At 38.5% G+C, this 23057-nt stretch overlaps 2 protein-coding genes and 1 long non-coding RNA gene across 5 annotated transcripts; 2 read left to right on the top strand and 1 right to left on the bottom strand.

Moving 5' to 3' along the window:
• The first annotated feature begins 7656 nt into the window (after positions 1-7656).
• On the top strand, positions 7657-9655 carry LOC132107333 (gastrula zinc finger protein XlCGF57.1-like). The gene has a single exon (XM_059513566.1). The coding sequence runs from the start codon at positions 7857-7859 to the stop codon at positions 9570-9572; it is 1716 nt and encodes a 571-aa protein (XP_059369549.1). The 5' UTR covers positions 7657-7856; the 3' UTR covers positions 9573-9655.
• Positions 9656-16592: 6937 nt separating this feature from the next.
• Positions 16593-17650, top strand: LOC132107332 (uncharacterized). The gene is made up of 3 exons (XR_009424278.1): positions 16593-16763; positions 17378-17435; positions 17538-17650. It is a non-coding gene; the product is annotated as an uncharacterized LOC132107332 (long non-coding RNA).
• Positions 17651-19832: 2182 nt separating this feature from the next.
• On the bottom strand, positions 19833-22802 carry LOC132107330 (uncharacterized). Of its 3 annotated transcripts, none has more exons than XR_009424276.1 (2): positions 20250-22289; positions 19833-20040 (listed from the first exon to the last, which is right to left on the bottom strand). XR_009424276.1 is itself a non-coding variant. In XM_059513565.1 (2 exons), the coding sequence occupies exon 2, from the start codon at positions 22209-22211 to the stop codon at positions 20802-20804; it is 1410 nt and encodes a 469-aa protein (XP_059369548.1). In that variant the 5' UTR covers positions 22212-22279; positions 22758-22802; the 3' UTR covers positions 19833-20801. The 3 variants fall into 3 exon arrangements, 1 of the variants encoding a protein (XP_059369548.1); XR_009424277.1 differs by having other exon boundaries at positions 19833-20381; positions 20587-22289; XM_059513565.1 differs by adding an exon at positions 22758-22802 and having other exon boundaries at positions 19833-22279.
• Between the last annotated feature and the right edge of the window lie 255 nt (positions 22803-23057).

Here is a 23057-nt window from a genome sequence, read left to right as displayed (position 1 = left end):
AAAATCGATTTTGTGTAGATTGTCTGTGAATTACGGCTCTGTGTAGTAAATGCCAACCAGTGGTGCCAAGTCTGCAGGTTGGTTAGCCACTAAAATTCGAATATTAGATCAAGGGAACCCGCCAAAAAAACTTGTATTTTATCACCCGAAAAGCGATTGGAATAGTTTTGAGAAGCAATTGGGCTGGTTTTGTTTTGAAAACCTCGCAATCCTGATCTGAACACAAATGCTGGAGATATACTAATCACAGGAGCGCCTTTACTGAGGAGATGCGCATGAAAATCGCATTCAATTTTTTTGCACAGCCCTAGAATATGTCGCTTTGTTTTGTAATTGCAGTGTATACGTTTTTCTTTATTTACCCTCAAAAAATGGAAGTGAAATGTGACATCATGCCCCGTAGGTGGGGTACATTGTAACATTCGAGGGGCACGTTGACCATATGAACGCTTAAAATGTTATATGATAGAATGAAAAAATATATATAATTTTGTTAATAAAATAAAATATAATATATATATTAAATTAAGTGTTCCTGTAGCTCAATTGGTAGAGCATTGCGCTATCAAGTGCAAGGTACGGGGTTCGATTCCCCGGGAACACATGATGGGTAAGTCGCTTTGGATAAAAGCGTCTGCTAAATGCATGAATTGAAATTTAATTTTAAAAGTATATTATATATTTTTTTTATTAAAAAAATTTTTTTCAATAAAACAATGGTGTTTATTGATCTGAACTTATAAATAACAGATTGGCGATTAAAATAATAGCAGATTTGCCTCATTATAAATGAATAAAGAAAACTGGGATGAAAATTTTACTTAATAATTCAGAATTGTAATTTTACTATGTTAAAATAAATGTTCAGTGATATCTTCAAAAGATTATTGAATTTTGCCACACATTTGTTTCTGTATAATGTTGATAATGTAACTGGTAAATATTCAAACCACTTGCTAATTGCGTTACTTTGTGCCCCGTGCTCTCCATACTTGCTGAGCAGGAGCGCCAAGGTGCACAGCAAAAATGATGCGAATATTGATGGTTTTCACGCTTAAGTAAAAGACTGTTTCTTAAACCAGAGAAGGTGAACATGTTTGATTTCTTGTGGGGGGAAGAAAAACTTTGAAAGCACTTTCACCGGAGACTTCCGGTGGCGCGAGCTGCAAGATGGCTGCACAGCACTAGGCTCCTGACTAAAACCTCCTAATTGAACTTGTTTCTTCACGCTGAGGAAAATATCACATGTTATCACAGCTGTACAAGTTTTATTTCAAGTATGGCAACTAAGAAATCGAGTTCACCACAGAAATCAGCAGCGGGCTGCAAACGAATCAAAACACTCAAGGACGACGTAGCCTCAATTGTTAACTATGCAATCGAAGCCCAACAGGAGGCCATGCACGAAATGGTTTCCCGCATGTTGACAGAGGCAATACAATCGGCCCTTAAGCCATTCAAGGACTTTATCGGCGAAAACAACGCTGCTCTTCGTTCGATGAAAGAGGAAATGGATTCCTTGAGTAAAAATGTGGCGTCAATCACAACCAAAGTGGATAATCTTCAAGGCAGTTTACGCAGCACTAAAAAGAACGCGAACCTCTGCCTATCTCAGCTTGAACAGATGCAACGAAAATGCAATGACCTCGAAGATCAGTCACGTCGCAAAAACGTCCGCCTGGTCAATCTACCAACTGGAATGGAAGGGGATGATCCGGTCGGTTTTCTACAGAAAATGCTACCTAAATGGATCCCCGACCTTTTGGCGCGCTCAAGTCCGATCGAGATTGATAGAGCTCACCGAGTGTATTCGAGTTCCAACTCACCAAAACCATGATCGTTGATATTCCGGCTCCTCCGTTATCCTGACAGGCGAGCCATCCTTCAGGGAGCCCGGAAAGCAAAACCCACTTTGCCCGGAGGAGCGCGCCTGGAATTATACGCGGACTACAATCACGAGACAGCTCAAAAGAGGAAAGCTTTTTCGACCGTAAGATTCAAGCTTCATCAGAAAGGCGCAGAAACTTTCCTAATCTACCCAGCATCGCTGAGAGTCTCCCACAAGGGTCAGAAATACTCGTTTGAATCACCGGAGAGTGCTGAAAAATATCTCGAGGGTCTTGATGTCGACGCGTCAGTATCCACTGTTCGTAGATCCTTAAACTTCCAGCTACCGGAGGAAATGGAGGGGTAGAACTGATCATAAGGTGACATCGTTTGAGTTTTTTGCTGAATAACAATACATGGACCAATTCTCTATCGGCTTATTCGGACTTTAGTTCACCAAAGTGAAATGGTAAATTATTTTATTTACAAATATTTGTATTATATCAAACTATTTTCAGTTTTCAAAACTCATTTTTCAATTTTCAAATTGTGCTGGTTGTAAATAGTTAATTATGAAGGTCTGGTTCTACTCAGAAAATGCGGACTAAATTACAATCCTTAGCTTAGTTAAATCTGGTTGCTGTAATTCTAGTTATGAGAATAGTGTATGTTTTACAGTTATTCTAATTTTGGAATATTTGTTCTTTTATTTTAACCTCCCCATCTGTCAAATTCATAGGGGGCTAAGAAGGTTAATAGTGTTCAGACATTGCCTCGCGATCGCCACAGACGTTTGCTAAAAGGGGAAGGGGAGAAAGGGAGGGGACGATTAGGCGCGTAAAGCACTCGGGACCTTTTCTGTTTTTGTTTTTGTTACTACGGTTGGAACTTTAATGGTACACTCAATAACTTGCCCTAACCATTACATGCTAATTTGTGAATGTCTGGTTACTACAGACCATGGTTAAAATAAACACGCTATCTTTAAACGTCAGGGGGTTAAACTCTCCTATTAAACGTACACGAGTGTTAGATCTTTTACACAGGAAAAAGGTTGATGTAGCATTTCTTCAGGAAACCCACCTGACTGCCATGGATGCTAAAATAATGCAAAATAGGTGTTATATCCCCATAGTATCATCTAGCTGTAAATCTAAGAAGAAGGGAGTGACAATTTTATTTAAACGTAATTCTAACTTTACTATTGAGCACACAGGTTCCGATGAAAATGGTAGAATTGCTTATTGCTGTACGTTAATAGAAGGAAAGAGGTTAGCATTTGTTAATATTTATGCTACGAACTCTTATGACACCTCCTTCTTTCCAAATGTTTCCAAAATCATACTATCTCTCCAAGGCTATTCATTTATCATTGGATCTGATATGAATGCTGTGGTCGACACAGTTTTGGACCATTCCAATCCTTCAGTTTCAGTAGCACAAACTCAGTCTTCTACAGCACTGAGATCGCTCATTAAAGATATAGATGTATGTGATGCTTGTCGTATTCATAATCCAATAGCCAAAGAATACACCTATTTCTCCCCAAGTCATAAATCATTTTCAAGAATTGATTATATTTTACTCTCATCTTCGTTACTTGCAGGGCTTATCAATATTGAATTTCTACCACAAAGCGTTTCCGATCATAATGCTGTACTAGCACATCTTCAGATTAATACATCTTGTAAACCATCCCAATGGAGATTTAATAATTTTTTACTGCAAAATGAAGACTTTCTTTCTCAACTGAAAGCAGAACTGATTGAATTTATCAATATAAACAAGGACTCTGTTGATAATCAGGAAATGCTATGGGCTTCCATCAAAGGGTTTTTAAGGAACAATGCTATCTCCTTTTCGGCTAAGCTTAAAAAAATTCATCTTGAACAAATATCAATGTTAGAGAAAAGATGTGGGGAATTAGAAAAGGAATTAAGCAATCAGTTTTCCAATGATACACAACAAAAATTACATTTAGAGAGGGTCGCACTTAATGATCTTTTGCGAAGAAGAGCAGAGTATTTAATGCACATTACAAAACATAAATATTATATAGATGGAAGCAGGCCGAGCAGACTCCTTGCGCTTACTCTTAAAAAAACATGAACGTCGTTTTAACATTCAAGCTATCCAGAGCTCAAAAAATTTTCTCACCTCACATCCCACCGAGATTAACAAAAAGTTCCTGTCATTTTTTGAAAAATTATATTCTTCAGAAACGCAACCCAGTAATGATCAGTTAAAAAAATTTTTTGATCAGTTGAGTTTAAACATACTTTCAAAGGAGGAAGCTGACAGTCTTGAATCTGAAATCACCATAGAAGAATTACACTGCGCATTATTAAGTTCAAATAAAGGTAAGTCCCCGGGAATCGACGGCTTACCAGTGGATTTATATCTAGCGCTTTGGGATCAACTTGGTCATATCTGGTTAGATACTATAAATGAGTCCATATTCAAAGGTCATTTTCGTAAAGATCTCAATACAGCTCTAATCACGGTTATGCCCAAACCTGGCAAAGATCATTCAGACTGTTCTAATTATAGGCCCATCTCCTTGATTAATGATGACGTTAAACTGTATGCTAAAGTTATTGCCAGGCGTCTACAGTCAGTGATTCATAAACTAATTGACTCAGATCAATCAGGATTTATAACAGGTCGTTTGGCTTCCGACAATGTTCGTCGAGTTTTACATATCATTGCTGAATCCGAGAAATTAGAAACACCCAGCGGCCTCCTCTTTATTGACGCTGAAAAAGCCTTTGATCGGCTGGAATGGAGCTATCTATGGTATACATTGAAGAAGTTCAATTTTGGTGACCATTTTATTAGAATGATTCAAACTCTATACGCAAATCCCATGGCCAGGGTTTCTACTGGTGGACTCATTTCAGATTCTTTTACTATCTGCCGAGGCACAAGACAGGGGTGTCCGCTTTCTCCTTTTATGTTCAACTTATCGTTAGAACCTTTGGCACAGTATATTAGACAATGTAAACGTATTACCCCAATTCAGTTAGGCTCATCAAACCATTCTATTTCTTTATATGCTGACAATACTCTGCTATTTTTATCTGATCTACAACGCTCACTTCCTAACGCCCTTCAAATTATAGACGAATTTGGTATATTATCGGGGTTTAAAATTAATCATCCTAAAACTATTTTAATGCCTCTCAATTCAGACGGTTTTAATTTTCCTATTCCAGGTAATATTCAGATTTCAACACAAGTCAAATATTTAGGGATTCAGTTGAGACCTACTTTGCCCCTTATTTCCAAAGTTAACTATACGTCAATTTATGGGGGAGTTGAGTCAGATATTCAAAGATGGATGTGTCTGCCTTCATCTCCATCCGCCCGAATGTCAACAATAAAAATGAATATTTTGCCCCGCATCAATTTTATTAGCTCTATGCTTCCTCTCCCCCCACCAGTGAATTATTGGAAAAAGTTGGACTCTTTATTGATAAAATTTATATGGAATGGAAAGCTTCCTCGTATTAAGTGGTCTACACTTCAAAAAAGTAAAAGGTGGAATGGGCTGCCCTAATTTTAAATGGTATCACTGGTCTTTTATTCTGCTCTCAGTTTTGAAATGGTTTGATTCGAGCTCACAGTCTTCATGGAAATAACTAGAAAAAGATCGTATTTCACCAATTCGTTTGCAAGATTTTTTATTTTCAGGCCTTTCGCACAAGAAATGCTCACTGTATTATGGTCCTATAATTTCCTACACTCTTCAAATATTCAAAAAGATTAAAGCCTGTTTTGCATCTAAAACTTTATGGCACACTCATACCCCGATTTGGCACAACCTGAACTTACTGTCTGGCGGTCAACCTTTCGTTCAGCCTTCCTGGTCTACAAAAGGCATTCTAACATTAAACGACATAAAAGGGGAAGATTCAATTTTGGATTTTCGTGACTTAATAGGAAGATTTAATATCTCGTCTAACACTTTATTTTTATACAGTATTTCAAATTACGTGCCGTGCTAAAGGCCCATAAGGTACCTTGGGGTGCAAATCTTCATACTCACCCAGTGGTGAACTGGATCTCAAACGCTCCAAGCACAGGAATTGTGTCATATTTTTATCTCTGCTTTCAAAATAACTTTTCTAAAGCTGGAGCTTGGATAATAGATCTGAAAGTTTCTAACAGGACAATTGAATGGGATACAGTGTGGGATAATACATTTCATGCATCCACAAACCCAAATCACCAGTTCATTCATCTTAAAGTTATTCACAGGGCATATCTAACCACACGCATACGATATGTAATGGGTCTATCACCCCACCCATTTTGTAATTTCTGTGGACCGGGTTGTGTGGACACTTTGGTACATATGCTGTGGGACTGTCCAGATGTGCAAAAATTCTGGGATAGGGTGCTTGATGTTTTGTACAAGGCGTCGGGGATTTGTATCCCCAAAGATCCTGTTATTTTATTGTTGAAAGACAATTCTCAATTTCCTCTATGTGAGAAGGTACGGAAATTCTGGTTAGCCGCCATGACCGCCACAAAAAAGTTTCTTGTTCAACGATGGAAACCTCCCCATGACCTTTCTATTAAACATTGGCTTCACTCCTTACTGGAAATATTATACCTGGAGCTGTCATCTGCACGGACCAATCACGCTAATCCTAGGACTGTTTTGATGTGGGAGAACTGGATATCTACAGTCAAGACATTTCTGGCTAATTAATCTGCAGCTACGTATGGGTGTTACCATTAGCATTATTTTATTTGTCTTTCTCTGTATGAATTTTATTTTATCCCTTGTTAATCAGATACTGCTCAATGTCCCGAAGTGCAATGGGGTGGGGCGGGATGAGGGCTTTATAGGTAAATTAGTAGTTGTATAAGTTTCTTTACTATATTGCAAATATTTTGTAAACTTTTTCAAAATAAATAAAAACACTAAATTACAAAAAAAAAAAAATGAAAGCACTTTCACCGGCAGCGCTTAGTTGTACTTATATTTTTTTTATTTTCATTTTGAAAAGCTTATCTTTGCTGTTTACCTCGCGTTATGCAACTTGAATTGCAGCTCCCCGTCAGTGATCTAGCACCTCTCAGCACCTGCGTTCAAAATTTTCTGGCGCCGCCCCTGGTACATTGATGATATTTTTGAAATAGCAAAAAAAAAATTTTTCCAACTCTAAACCCAGTCCCCTAAATTAGGTTATTAAATAAAAATCTAGCAAAACGAGTTGCGCGGTGTCCCCACCACTTTTCAAAGCAAAGTTACACCACTTGGCTAAAATGCACATGAAGATTTGTTTAATAACTTACTGTTCTGATGGTTTTCACCTCTGATATTATAATGGTGATTAAGAAATAAAGTTAAGTATTGTGTAGTATGCGGAAGTTTTTTTGGGTGCTGTTGCCATGGTGATCATAATTTCAGAGATCCGTTGATCATGGCTTCCCAATAGTCGTAATGCACGTTCTAAACTCAGTCAACATACACAATTTAGTTGTTCTGAAGCCAAAAACTCTTGAGTTTCCTATCTCAGGGTAAGTCAAATCAAGTTTTAACTCAGAGTTTGTTGAACCTCCTTTCTGGAATACACCCCTGTTGGGGTATTGCCGTGTTTGTTTTGGAGCTTTCAAATATCAACATAATTTAACGAAAATCACTTAGTGCACCTTTAAATCTAATGCTTTAACAGTTGGTGACATCCTCAGAAAACCTATAATAGCAGTGTATTGCCATAACTTGGCTATGATGACTTGACAACTGAGCGTGGGTATTTCACTCACATTGGATGCATCAATGATTTTCATCATTAAAATGTTTTCATTTCGGGTCTGATGAAAGTGAAAGAGGAAAGACAAGATCTGAATGAAGTGGAGGAGAAGCATCAGGATCAGAAAGATCATGATTTCAACAAAAATCAGTGAGTTTCTCTAAAACTGAAAATGGCAACATTCAGATAACTGAGGTCAAAAAGCCTTTCAGCTGCTCTCAGTGTGGAAAGACGTTCAAACTGAAAAGTAGTCTTATTTACCACATGTTAGTTCATGCTGGAATAAAACCTTTCACCTGTTCTGAGTGTGGAAAAAGTTTCACGCAGAGAAAACGACTCACTGTGCATGTGCGTATTCACTCTTCTGAAAAACCTTTCAGCTGCTCTCAGTGTGGAAACACTTTCAAACTGAAAAGTAGTCTTATTTACCACATGTTAGTTCATGCTGGAATAAAACCATTCACCTGCTCTGAGTGTGGAAGGAGTTTCACTCAGAAAAAACGACTCGATGAGCATGTGCGTATTCACTCTTCTGAAAAACCTTTCACCTGTTCTGAGTGTGGAAGGAGTTTCACTCAGAAAAAACAACTCAATGTGCATGTGCGTATTCACTCTTCTGAAAAGCCTTTCAGCTGCTCTCAGTGTGGAAACACTTTCAAACTGAAGAGAAGCCTTAAGTACCACATGTTAGTTCATGCTGGAATAAAACCATTCACCTGCTCTGAGTGTGGAAGGAGTTTCACACAGAAAAAACGACTCACTGTGCATGTGCGTATTCACTCTTCTGAAAAGCCTTTCAACTGTTCTCAGTGTGGAAAGAGTTTCAAACTGAAAAGTAGTCTTATTTACCACATGTTAGTTCATGCTGGAATAAAACCATTCACCTGCTCTGAGTGTGGAAGGAGTTTCACGCAGAGAAAACGACTCACTGTGCATGTGCGTATTCACTCTTCTGAAAAGCCTTTCAGCTGCTCTCAGTGTGGAAACACTTTCAAACTGAAGAGAAGCCTTAAGTACCACATGTTAGTTCATGCTGGAATAAAACCATTCACCTGCTCTGAGTGTGGAAGGAGTTTCACACAGAAAAAACGACTCACTGTGCATGTGCGTATTCACTCTTCTGAAAAGCCTTTCAACTGTTCTCAGTGTGGAAAGAGTTTCAAACTGAAAAGTAGTCTTATTTACCACATGTTAGTTCATGCTGGAATAAAACCATTCACCTGCTCTGAGTGTGGAAGGAGTTTCACGCAGAGAAAACGACTCACTGTGCATGTGCGTATTCACTCTTCTGAAAAACCTTTCAGCTGCTCTCAGTGTGGAAACACTTTCAAACTGAAAAGTAGTCTTATTTACCACATGTTAGTTCATGCTGGAATAAAACCATTCACCTGCTCTGAGTGTGGAAGGAGTTTCACACAGAAAAAACGACTCACTGTGCATGTGCGTATTCACTCTTCTGAAAAGCCTTTCAACTGTTCTCAGTGTGGAAAGAGTTTCACACGTAAAGCAAGCCTTAATGATCACATGATAATGCATACTGAGAAAAATCCTTTCAACTTCTCTCAGTGTGGAAAGACTTTCAAACAGAAGAGAAACCTTATGCACCACATGATAATTCATGCTGGAAAAAAGCCTTTCTGCTGCTCTCAGTGTGGAAAGAGTTTTAAACACAAAAAACATCTCAATGAGCATGTGCGTATTCACTCTTCAGAAAAGCCTTTCACCTGCTCTCAGTGTGAAAAGAGTTTCACACGTAAAGCAAGCCTTAAGAATCACATGATAATTCATGCTGGAATAAAGTCTTTCAGCTGCTCTCAGTGCGGAAAGAGTTTTACACAGAAAGGTAGCCTGAAGAATCACATGTTCATTCACAGTGGAATAAAGCCTTTTGTCTGCTCACAGTGTGGAAAGAGTTTCATTCAGAAATTTCAACTCAAGATTCATTTGCTAACTCACTCTTCGGAAAAGTCTTTCACCTGATCTCAGAGTGGAAACCATTTCAGTCGTAAAGAATGTCTTAAGATTCACATTAATCCATAATGGGGAAAAGCCTTTTACTTGCTCTCAGTGTGGAATCAGTTTTGCCTATTCGCTTTATTCACCTGGCGGCCATTTTGAAAACTCGAACGCCGTTGAGGGGTACACAAACCCGGAAGTTTGATTCCGATGCAGCACCAGCAATGGAAACTCCAGTGTGGACCACCAATCTTTCCTGTCTGCCCGAATTAACTATACAAAATGTGGAGCAGTGGGCCAGTACCGACTGCAACATCCCCCAGGCTGTGTTAATTAAGGGATATAGTAACTGGATCGAAGGTTTTATCCACGACATTGAAGGTATGAATGGACGCTAATTTACCTCAGTTTCTGCTAGCTTGTAGCAGCTAACGTTAGGGGTAAGTTTAGCTGTGATATTGAGTTGTTGACTATGTGTACTATGTTAGATTTTATTTAACACTTAACATGTCTATGTTAGATTTTATTTAACACTTAACATGTCTTTAATCGACAGTTAATAGGAGCCCATCACACATATTTGTGAGGGCAAGGTCTTTTTCCTCGGTGCGGAAAAATGAGGCACCTTACAACATACAGGTGCTAAGTGGTACAAACTGCTCAGTTCGCAGAGCAGTGCCACAGTTAAACCAGCTTGCTAAATGTTCATTATGAGTTTATATCAACAATGTACCCTTCCCTGTCTTACTAAAAATAACATGTTGATTTTATCTCATTAACATGTTATCTGTAGTTGATGTAATATCACATAAGCCTCATTAATATCTACTCTCAAATATTATCTTATTTTAAATTAGCAAAGCCAGACAGGGCTAGGTGCATGTTGCTATTACTTGTTGATAATGATAGTGTAATGATAGTATAACTATCAGGTAAGTGGTAAGGTAAGTATTAACATTCATATTAAGATAAGAGTTGCTCAGTTCTTGGAGCAGTGTATCCAGGGTTGAGGAAGGTTCTTCGAAATGTAATTAGCTTACAAATCTGTTTAAAATTAACATAATATGGAATCCATACTGTTCAATCTTAATATGAGCTTTTCCACAACCCTGACTTTTTTTGTACAATGAGTGTGCAAGATATTATGTATCTTTCAAGTTGTGTTCACAAGTATCACAGCTGTAAACAACCTACCAGTACCAGCATGTAGCTGTAATATTTTCATGGCAGATCATTTAAATGCCAGATGTACCTAATTCACTGCACACTCGGTGTGTGTGTGTGTGTGTGTGTATATGTGTATATATATGCCATATATTTGTTAATAGCAACTCTGAAGTGTCAAGTGTCTAAAGTTTGATTATCTTTTCAGGTGGAGCTGTCACTTGAGCAGCCATTTATAAGGGAGAAACAGTGCAACTGCAAAGCTGGCTTGGGACAGTGCAACCATCTCATCGGGCTGCTCTACACTCTCGCTCACTTTGCCAAGATGGGCTACACATCTGTCCCCCCAACAACGAGTAAGACATCACTGCCTCAAGCCTGGCACGTTCCATCGAGGGCCCTGGGTGTCAGTCCAAGAACGGTGAGCTCTGTGAGTGTCTCAACGCTAAAACCTCCGGTGACCAACGCACCTCCGCCAAAGAGGCAACGCTCGTCTGAAGGGGTGATGTCAAACCTGTACTGTCCTGTCCCACTCCCGCTTTCATCAAATGCCTTTGCAGAGAGCCTACACCGAAACCTGAGTCAAATAAAAAGCAAGAGTCAGATGTTTAAGCTGCTGGAAGAGAACAGAAAACAGCCTGCTGCTCTTGTCTCTACCGACTTTGGAGACCTTCCTAAGGGATCTGTGCTTACTTATCACGCAACACAGTCTTCCAGGGCTAATGATGATCCCCTGTTTCCCTTACCATCACAGCCATGCTCATTTTACACTGTCCTGGATGAAACTGAGTCATGCTACTATGGTGGCCTGGTGGTCACTCAGGCTGTTGCAATACAACTGGAGATCGAGACAAGGGAACAGAGCCATAGCAAGACCTGGCATAAAGTTCGAGCCAACCGTCTTACCTCCTCTTCCTTCAAGAGGATTTGTTCAAGGGTGGCAGACTACAACATATTAGCTGCCAATATAAAAAAGAAAATAGTGCAGACTAAGGTGATGAAGAGAGGTTTGGAACTGGAGCCTGTTGCTGCTGCCGAATATCAAGACCTCACTGGCTATGAGATCTTCCCCTGTGGGTTCGTCATCAACCACCACGCCCCACACCTAGGTGCCTCATCTGACCGAAAAGTGATTGACCCCAGTGCATCACCAACGCACGGCCTCCTGGAGATCAAGTGCCCCAACAAAGAGAGCGTGAGGGATTGCAAGTACTTGCATTGCAAGGCTGATGGTAGCCTTAGCCTGAAGACCACACACGAGTACTATTTTCAAGTGATGGGGCAGATGGGCATCACTGGGTTGAAGTGGTGTGACTTTTTTGTGAAGTGCAGTGATGACCATCACTTGGAGCGGGTGCACTTCCAACCAAAGGAGTGGGAGAACATGAAATGTAAATTGGACAGATTCTTTTTCTCTCACTTTCTGCCATCTTTGTGTAACAAAATCATGTAATACATCACTGATAATCTGTTTATATATATATATATAATTCTCTTTTGTTAATGTTTTTAAATGGTTTGTTCCTAATGTAATTTCTAATGCTCTGACCTGTTCCGGTTCCTTTTTCATACTTCTATGTACATGGTTACCTTTACAAACCTAGACCATTGTGCCTATCAATGTTTTTTGAACGGCCTGTTTTCTGATGTCCTGGTTCCTTTTCCATGCTTACAGTATACAGGCAGGCCATTTTACATTATTCCCTTGTACCAACTTCTATGTACAAAGTTACCTTTACAAACCTAGAGCAGTGTGCCTATCAATGTTTGTTTGATGTTTTCTGATATTCCGACCTGTTCTGGTATATTAAATCATAAAGTTAAGAAGGACATCATCCATGTGTAATACAAAATTTACTTTATTCTTTAGATAGATACACATCCAGTAGCTTATACATACACACACATACATGTAAACAATCACTCACAGGTATGTAAAAGTAAAGAGCATGAGAAGTGATTATAAGGTCTGACAGGGACTGATCCTGTGATACACTGACCATGATAAGGTGCTATGGTAACAATACAAGTTCACATATTTGTATAGATTCATAAAGACGAACAATAATGGTTAAGGATTTGTACAGATTCATAAAAAATAAGAATAATGGTTAAGGCTTTGTACAGATTCATAAACAACAACAATAATAATAATAATGGTTAAGGCTTTGTACAGATTCATAAAGAACAATAATAATAATGGTTAAGGCTTTGTACAGATTCATAAAGAGATAGAATAATGGTTAAGGCTTTGTGATGATTCATAAAGAACAATAATAATGATGGTTAAGGCTTTGTACAGATTCATAAAGAAGAAGAATAATGATGGTTAAGATTTCAGTTTTAGAGATTTACATAACAGTGTTAGATATTTACATTAACATTACAATTTTAAAAGAGAGGACCTTGAAAGTTAGTTAAAAGGGCACAGACGGCCCACAGTTGGTTAACGTAGCCCACCAGTGTCATGGGTAAGACTTTATCAAAAATATGGTACTCTTTAATCCGCCTAATTGCGCACTCTACATGAATTCGCAGTCTTGCTATCGCTTGAGTATTTCGTACTTCATCTGCAGTGAAGTGTCCACTTGGGCCTAAAAAAGGAGGCATTACAAGGGAGACCTGTCTTTCAGAGAGAAGGTCCTCGATGAGAAAGCCTTTATCGGCCATTACCATACCTCCTTCTTCAAGAACAGAAAGGATACCTGATTTTTTGGTTATTTCTTTGTCAGATATTGACAGATGTATATAAATCACAGACAAAAGTCACTTCACCTGAGGGGGCAATGCCTATTAGGCCCTTAAATGTGGTGTTACCTTTGTAGTGTGAATAAATCGCTGAGTTAAGGACCTTGGAGCTAGGTTTCTGTACATGAATTTCAGTGCAATCCAATATAACTCTAGTAGCCGGAAACGTGCATTTAAAACAATCTGGCATAAGTTAATCCACAGTTTTCCTTGAAGGCCACATTGGAAGTGATCCCAACATAAAATACAAATAATTGACCCAGGTCACACAGATCCTGCCTACTGTTGACTGTGATACATGGAAACGGGTTGCAAGATCGTGCTCAGGAAATCCCTGCCTCAACCTACAAAGAAAAATAAAAAACTGGTCCATAGTGGACAATTTAGAGGCGCTAAAGCCTTGACGAAGTACCTCCCCACTTGAATGTTTAAGTCGCTGAGTCTGACTCCATCCCACCATATTTTCTGCAGTAGGTTGCAGGGCCATAAACACAGCTTTAAATGTATCGTAATCTGGGAACCCTGTATAAAATGATATCTGTTTATCATCACCTTGAAAATTTGAAATCAAAAACTGTTTTTGTTGAAGCTCTAAAATTAAAAGTTCTTGATCACCGATGGTCTTGCGGGCTTCCTCAAGTTGATCTTGAAGTGAGGGAGGCAGTGCAGCATATTCATGGTCTGGGTGCGGAGCGGGTGTCTCTTCACTGGAAGTATAAGATAACATACTGATGGACACATTAGGTGTTTTACAATGATACTCATGTTCAACTCATGTAACAATTTACATCTTTTACATACCTCAACACATTCACACCATGTCGATCATCCAGATCCATGGAAACATTACTGGAAATCATCAACAGAGAAATACTGTCAATACACACAGTTAATATGCATTACAAACTAGTAACTTAATTCATCTAATGTTAAATACTACCTTGCAGTTCTAACAATACTCCTCTCTGATCTGACAGAACTCCATGCAAACACAGTTGGCACAGCTCCCTGTTTCAACTTGGTGATGCCAGTCTTGCTTTTCACAAGGCAGTCTGGGAGGAAATGCTCCGAGCACACTTTTGTGTATATGTTTATCTGCATCAGCAAGTAAAATGCAATCATATAAACATTTTTACATGTAATTTTATTGATCAGAATCAATCTGACTCCTGTACATCCTCCTAGCAATGAAAACTGATGCGATGTGTTCCCTAGGTTAGCTTGTGACTAGAAGCTAATACAAACAAGGTCACTCAGAATATGCTTATACTAGTGAATCTGTGGTGGTAGATTTAAATAACATACTACTAATTTTTGACTATGCTGTATATTTCAACAACCTGGCTCTCCGCCTTAATCTATCTACTAAAACTTGTTAGTTCTGTCCTAGCCTAGCTAGCGACACAAGCTAACGTATGGAGACGGCTTAGCCTCACATCACCAGTCATAAACTTACCTTAAAATTACGACCAGGATCCCTTCTGATGTTTATTATCCATTGTCAACGTAGTCCCTGATCTTTTGGGAAGCGGTGAAAAGTTTGTCCTCTATTCTATTTTTTTCCTGTGTGATGATGTGCATTTGGGAACACAGCAGTGAGGCGCCATTGCACTGACAGAATTCAGAATTCGCGCTGAGTGAGAACTCCCGGAAGTGGTAAGTGTACCCCTCAGGCTCGGTGGAACGTTCGAGGTGAATAAGGCGAATAAGCAGGGATTTAATATTCACATGAGAATTCACAGTGAAGCAAAGTCGTCTGTGTGAGAAGATTTGGAAAGCTGGTGTCAGAACTCATCTTCATCGCTTTCACTGTGCCCTGAGGAAATTGAACTGATCTGGAAGGAGATTTCTAAGGGTTGACTCTAATGCTGGGCGGTATACTGTTTCACACCGAATACTGGTGTTTATTTTTCGTATGATATCAAATTTTAAAATACCGCAATACCTTTGTCGTCTAAACAAAGTTCGGAACGCGACACTATTTGAGAGCCGTCACTTCACACAAGCATGACTTCAGAACTATATTTAGCAACTTTCAGACCAAACTTTTTCAACTTTAAGATTAATTTGATTCTGGCTTAATTTTTAGACCTCAGTTGCAAGGTGGAGGATTTTCAATCTATTCTGTCATTATTCATTTTTGTTTTGCCAATTTTATCCTTCATAACTGTGTTTTTCATGAGATGTCCTTCATTTGTTTTGGGGACATTTACATAGTACAATTTTTTAATGAAATACTGAAAATATTTTATGCATTTTGGTATTTATTAATAGTTAATTTTTCGGTTTTTCCCAGTCACTTTGGCTTAATTCTTTAATTATGATTTTTATAATTAAACTCTCTTTGAACAATATTTTTGGTCAGACAAATTTGAATTTCATATTACTTTAAGCAAATTGCATCGCTATGTATGACTTCTATAAAAGAAATGTGTGTAAAATCAATTTTCTTTTTACATGTAATGCATTTCTACACAAATAAATGTACTGTATATACTCAAATGTGAATATATACTTCAAACATCTCTATGTCTCATTGTTCATTCTTGAAGTAAAATTGTGTCCATTTTGTAGATTAAATAAACTGTTTTAGACCACTGCTTGTGTTGAATGCATTGTCTGGAGTGTGTGTGATGCCTTTGAGTTCTCCAAGACTCAGCGCTGCTCTTTTATTTTGATTAGATAATCATTAAGTGTTAATTAATTAATTAATCTGTATCAACCAGTGTGGTCCAACCTAGCTATTGGTATCGGCAAAATCCACTATCAGTTGCCCTGATTTCTAAATATCAGCATCGGCCAGTGAAAAACCCATACGGTCGACTTCTATCCTTTAGTGGACTTTGCTGTCATAGATACTATGACAGCAAAATTCCAGAGTTTTGCAACCTTAGGTAGCCTGATGGATTGTAGTGTAGAAGCCTAGTTAGATACACAGGAGCTAAACCATTAAGGGCCTTATAAGTAGTAATATTTTGTAACCGATACGGAACTTAATAGGTAGCCATTGTAAAATCAGGGTAATGATAATATTTTCATGACATAAGTACTCAAACTGCTGCACTTTGGACTACCTGTAGCTTGTTTATTGAAGAAGCAGGACAACCACCTAGCAGTGCATTACAATAGCCCAGTCCAGAGCCATATAGAGAGAGAGTTGCGACAACTCCATTGACTCCAATGGAACGCTTTTTTTTTCAGCAATGGCGGCTCGTGTAGCCTCTCAATAGTTCCCGGAAGTAGCAGCAAACCCGCGCCGTAGAGATGCAGCAGAACAAACCGTTTGCGACGCACTTTTAAAAGGTAAGACGTTTAAATAATACGATTGTAAATTATTAGTACATCTTAATAACAATAAACTGTAAGTTAAAACCTTCTAGTAGATTATAACTCATTAAATGAGTAGATTTAAGGGATGTTATCAGATAACTAACAGATTAGGCTAGGATTGTAGCTGAATAAAGTTAGTAACGAACACCCTATTAATTGTAAAATCTGTTCTCTTAATTCAGTTTCATCCATCGTGTTTGGAATTAGAGAAAAGGAGTCTAAACATTTTTTTTTTTTTTTGCTGGGTGGGGAAAGCTAACGTTACATAGCCTATTAGTTCAATATTAACGTTTGACCGCGTGTGACAGCGGTAACTGGAAGTGGTAAAATGAGGTTATAAAGTTTGTTCCTTATTACACGTATTAAATAATTAAATTCCTTAATAATAAAATGCACCCTATTGATATAAATTTAGAGTGAATTGAGTTTGGAAAAACATGGGTGGAGTGTTTTTAGTCATTGTGATTCATTGACTATTGCCTGTCTATATTATATAACCTATCTATATTATAATACTACTGTATTATATACTTAAACTTGTTAGTGTATAAAAGTAACATACTGTAACGTTCTGTGGGTGCTGGTAGGTGGAGGATTAGTGGTGCCACTGGACTGTTCTGTGATGGAGCATCAGTGAGGATGCAGGTCAGGAGTGCTCAGGGGACTTTTTTCATTCTTTATTTTTCTTAGTGCTGCCTTTGCATTGTTTGATATTTTTTTTTCTTGTCTCTTTAATTTTTTTAATAGACCCAGGTAACTGGCTGATGGTTCACTGGAAAGCTGACTGGCTGCTGACTGACTTGCTGCTGGATGAGTGGATAGTGTCAGCTGTCCCTGTCTCTCCTCTCTAGCCATATCCTCTATTTCTTCACTGTCACTTTCCCTTCTCTAAGTGTCCTCATTCATTTTTTCCACAACCTTTGAAACTGATAGAGGCAGAAAACATGGAATTGCTAATTTTAAATATTGAAAATATCACATCACTTCAAAATTAGAAATATTACTTCAACTAGTACGAGTTTGTACTTATTATATATGTATCACCTGAAATAATATAGCTGTAATCAGCAGCGATTTGTTGTATGTTTACAGGTCTAGGGGTGCACCGTGGAGCAGGGCACTCCTCTTTTTGACAACAAAGGTTGTCGGAATAGCACCTGGTCTCAGCCTACTCTTTAATTTTTTGGTCATGACAAATTGGTTTTCCTCAATGTGCCTGCAGAGTGACTTGAGTTTAGTTTCCACACACAACTTTTTTTTTTTTTTTTTTTTTCTACCCACATATTAAATGCACAGACTCCCTGCAATGTCTCAGCTCCCTGGGTTTAAATAAATTTAAGTATAATTACCTAACAATTTTTTGTTGTTGTAATTTTTATTTATATTTAGATTGCTTCTGCTGACTTGATCCAACCATTATTTTCACCTCTCCATGTCAGCGGGGAAGCCATACATTTGCACACCTTCCTCTGACCGAGTGGAGCACCCCATGCAGCACAGCAAACCATGGTGGAGACTATGCAAGGACAACATGAAAGAAAGGACATATACAAAATGCTTGGAATGCTATTAAATTTATTAAAAATGTATTCATTAATTGCTTTGTTCAAAATGTTATTTCTTTATTTTTTTTATGAAACTTACCCACATTAAAGTGTTTTAAATAGATTGCATGGAGCTAGAATGTTTTTTTTTTTGTTTACAAACAGAGACCCTGTTCTTTCTTTGGATGTTTTGTATATTCAGATATTCATACAACAAAATAAATACAAATTCAAACCTAAATATGGACAGTAGTATACTTAAAGTATGATGTAAAGTTCACTTAAAGAAAACTTATGAGTATACTTGCAGTATAAAACTACTAAACTACAGTAGTCGTTTACTGAGACTACACTTCAAAGTGTAGAAAGTATTTCATTAGTAAACTATCAGTAAACCTATAAGTTCACTTTTAGTATAATTGCAGTACAAACTACAAACATAGAGGTTAAACTAGTTGTGTAGTCAAAGTTTGCTCCTGTTATATTTAAAGTAAACTTAAAAGTTTACTTTTATATACTAGAATGTGGGCCAATTTAGTTTAAGAAGTATTGAAACAGTCCACAATTTCAACGATTAAACAACGTCACAATATCATGTTTTTAAAATCAAAAGGTAATTCAACGTTGATTCAACCATGGTATCTGACGTTGTTTCAAAGTTGAAATGCTGGCTGGGTTAATTATTGACTATTTGAAAAATTTTGCACCATCATATTTGCTAAAATGATGATTGTAACATATTTAACAATATAAATAGAATAGCAAGCACAACCATTAATATCTATCTATGTACAATATATGTTTTATTTGATGTATTATTATTATTTTTATTACACCCTGAGCAGTGACTTGGAATGCATACTTGATCTAACAAAAGGCATTTAATGAAAACATTATGAAACAGTTAGTTTAATGTAGCTATTTGTCTTACTGAAAAATTAAAAATTGTTTATCAGCTGAAACTAAACAGCATGGGAACAATATTGTAAATATGGTAGCTTCAACAATGAACTAAAGATCTGACTCTTAAAATCGTGGTCAGTTCCTCCCTTTAGTGGATTCATTTGCACAACTCAATCTTCACGATTCACTCCCTTTTCTACTCACAAAGACTGGTCAGTTTTAACATTTAAAATTGATAAACATGCATTAAATTGTGTCTTTTAAATGGTCAAAATTCAGTACTGTATAAACAAATTAAGAAACTCATTCAGAACCATGTATTTCACAAACAATTATATATATATTTATATATATTATTTTGTATATATATTTTTTCCTCTCTAAGTATGTCAGCTGCCAATCATACAATGGCACTTTTTGGTGTATTGGATTTTTTATTGTATTCCAGTGAGAAACATATAAGAAGAATATGTTTTTTCCTATTATAATTTTTTTTTTTTCATATAAATTACCCACTGGAAATAAGCCTGGGACAGGCACCCCAAAAATAATCTATATTGCCTTAAAGTGTTAATAGATGTGAGTTTAGATTGCAACGTTTAGATTTTATTTTTTATTATACATACAATCATATTAAATCAATTCAAATACAATACACATGAATACTAAATATTTAAATATTCTGTTAAACATATGAATATACTACATAAATGCTTTAAGCCTGGCCCCAGTTGTTGGTCTCTGATTTCGCTCGCCATGCACTCCCTTTTTTCTGGAGGTGACCAGCTCACACCTGCATTGTCCTGTTGAAGGAACAGACATTATGTTGTTACACTAAGCAGATTAATGAGTGCTTATTTAAGAAAATCTAAAGATATATTGCTTCTACTATTTCAGTATTAGAGAGGTTTATGAATTGAAAAGGATATGATACACATCCCAGACTTCTGAAAATAGAAGCTTTAGTGCTTTAGTTAAGCCAGTGTAAAACTGTGGGATCGAAGGGACTAACCATCTTCAGGGTGAGCTGGGACATGAGCTGTGGGGCTTGATGGTTCTGCTTCTGCAGTTTAGGCTTCAGTGGCACCTTGTCGATTTCCACACAGAGTATTTTTTGTGGAGGCTCATACACATCTATATTGTCCTGTTGAAGAAAGGGACACAACCATGTGATGCTACGCAGGTTTAAGGAGTGCTTCTTAATTCCAAAGATATATCTTCCTATCATTTCGAAATATAAGTCATGAGATTTTAAGTAAATGACCTACAGTAGATAACATAGTAGCTTAGGTGAAGACTGAAGACGTAAATCTGAGAATAAGTAAAAATCAGAAATGGAAAGAACTTACTGATGCCTTCTGCTCTCTCTGCTGTCTCTGCTGCTGTCTCCACTGCTCCCTCCGCTTCTGCTTCTGCTTCTGCTGCTCTGTGATTCTTGGGTTTGCTCCCAGTCGTGGGGAGCTTCTGGTCACAAGGGCTCCCTGTAAGGTCCCAGAATACACGGGTGCCACTTTTGAGGTCCAGGAGGGCATATGTAGCCCTTGGGTGGAAGAGACAGGCATGCTCAGTGCTCAGCAAGCCTCCGTTTTTCTGCCTTCATGGTTTTGGTGGGTACTGCTGCTTCCTTCAGACACCCAGTGGGCAGTGGAGAACTGGAGAGCACTCCTGATCCCTGTGAGCCCCCGGTATGAACAGGGTTCCTGTCAGATAAAGGTGCTTCCTTTGGGGACTTGGAAGACATGGGTTTACCCTCTGCAGGAGAGGCTTGAGGCTTCTGGAGCAGTTCCTGCCTCAGCCGCTCAGGTATCTTGAGCCTCTGCCTCTCCTGGATCTTTTGAGGCACAGGTGCTCCCTTTTCAGTAGAGGCTCTAGATGACACCTGCAGCAGCTCCTGCTTTAATGGCTCAGGCATCTTGAGCCTCTGCTTTTCCTGGGTCTTTTGGGGAACAAGTTCTCCCTTTACTGATGAGGCTCGGTAAGACAGCTGCAGCAGCTCCGGCCTCAGCGGCTCAGGGATTTTTAGCCATTGCCTCTCCGGGGTCTTGTTGAGTACACGTGCTCCCTTGTGAGAAGAGGCTTGAGGCTTCTTCTGCTGTAGCTCCTGCCTTAGTGGCTCAGGGGTATTTAAATTTTGCACCTTTGAGGCAGGCACAGGTTCTATCTGTAGAGACTTTGTAGGAACTGGTGGTCCCTGTGGGGACCTAGCAGGCACAGTTGCTCCCAGTTCATTGGCGGCCTGTAGCAGGTGCTGCCTCAGATGCTCAGGGATCCTGATTTTTCCACGTTGTTGGGACCGAGTGGGCACAGGATGTCCATGGGGGGAGTCACCAGGCACAGTTGGTCCCTGAGGCTTCTTCTGTCTCCACTCTTGCCTCACCTGCTTAGTGGTCTTCAATGAGTTCCCATACTCAGCCTTCTCAGACCCAGCAAGCACAGGCGATCCCTGAGGCTTATTCTGTCTCCACTGTTGCCTCACCTGCTTAGTGGTCTTCAGTGAGTTCCCACACTCAACCTTCTCAGACCCAGCAAGCACAGGTGGTCCCTGTGGCTTCTTCTGCCTCCACTTCCTCTGTTGCTCCGTGGTCTTGAGCTTTGCATCTGAGAAGCCTGAGTGCAGAGACACAGCCTTCTCCGATGCATTGTTGAAGACCAGTGATGAGGTGTGGTCCCTCTTCTCAGCAAAGGCAGGCACAGGTGCTCCCTTTAGGTACCTGGGAGGCATGGGTGTACTCTGTGTCTTCTTCTGCCTCCAAGATTCCTTGGTATTCAGTGTTGATTCTGAGAAGCCTGAGTGCGGGAACCTGAGTGAGGTTAGGTCCCCATATTCAGGCTCCTCAGATATAGGAGAGGAGACCTCCATTATTGCCCACCACCGTCCTGCAGCGAGGGCAGCGGTGAACTCATCTGAGAGCTCAGAAGATGAGGACTGCACTGCACTCTCAGGAAAACCGATGGGGATGGTTGACATAATCATTTTGATGTGTGATACAATGGTGAAAGATGATCAAAGAAATGAACAATACTGCTTTTATCTGTAAAACTCTGTGGCAGAAAAGAGAAAGGCAAGAGATATATAATAGTACACATTTAAGAGCCTGGAAGTTGGAGATGCTTATATTGTATATGTATACCTTCTTCTGGTCATTGTAAGAGATAGCTATTAAACTATTAAAGCTTTCAGTATCAGCTTTCAGAATTTATCATAATAAAGGATGGGTGGAGTTTCTCACATAGACAAGATAACTACAGATCTCTATATTTATGAATAAATGATTAAAATGGTCATAGTATTTGTTCCTTTGATTTACTGCAAAATGTTACACAACTATATGCTAGAAAAATATATTATTACTCCAATCGGTCATAGCTTTCATCATTATTAATTTCCAAATCAGCCAACATTAAAATTTCCAATCAGACCTCCAGTGTGTAGCACACCTGTTTATCAAAGAAATATTTTTCTCCAAGTTATGAAAATTTTATAGAAAAAATCTAATTCAGATGTAAAGAGTATACTCACGATCATTCGCCAGAACTCGCTACAAATGCAAGATCCATCTGCACTGCATATTTATAGACTACTCACCGAACGTTCTATGGAATGCAGCGATCATTATGACGTAATAATTGACCACATCCACTGGTCTCATTGGCTGAAAATTCTCTTGAAAAGACACATCTGCTATAAATATTAAAATTATTACAAACCATTATAGAAATAAATGTTTATTTAAAAAGATAGCTTCATTTATTGCAAAAATGAATACTATAAGTGAATATAAGATTAGCAGAGCGCAGCAGCCTAAGTTGTTGGTCAGCT

Source organism: Carassius carassius, chromosome 27 (assembly GCF_963082965.1).
Source record: "Carassius carassius chromosome 27, fCarCar2.1, whole genome shotgun sequence".
Taxonomy (NCBI): Eukaryota; Metazoa; Chordata; class Actinopteri; order Cypriniformes; family Cyprinidae; genus Carassius; species Carassius carassius.
This window is presented reverse-complemented; position numbering and strand designations above follow the sequence as displayed.

Coding starts and splice junctions, on each gene's coding strand:
- LOC132107333 (XM_059513566.1), top strand. CDS start 7,857: ATGTTAGTTCATGCTGGAATAAAACCTTTCACCTGTTCTGAGTGTGGA.
- LOC132107330 (XM_059513565.1), bottom strand. CDS start 22,211: ATGATTATGTCAACCATCCCCATCGGTTTTCCTGAGAGTGCAGTGCAG.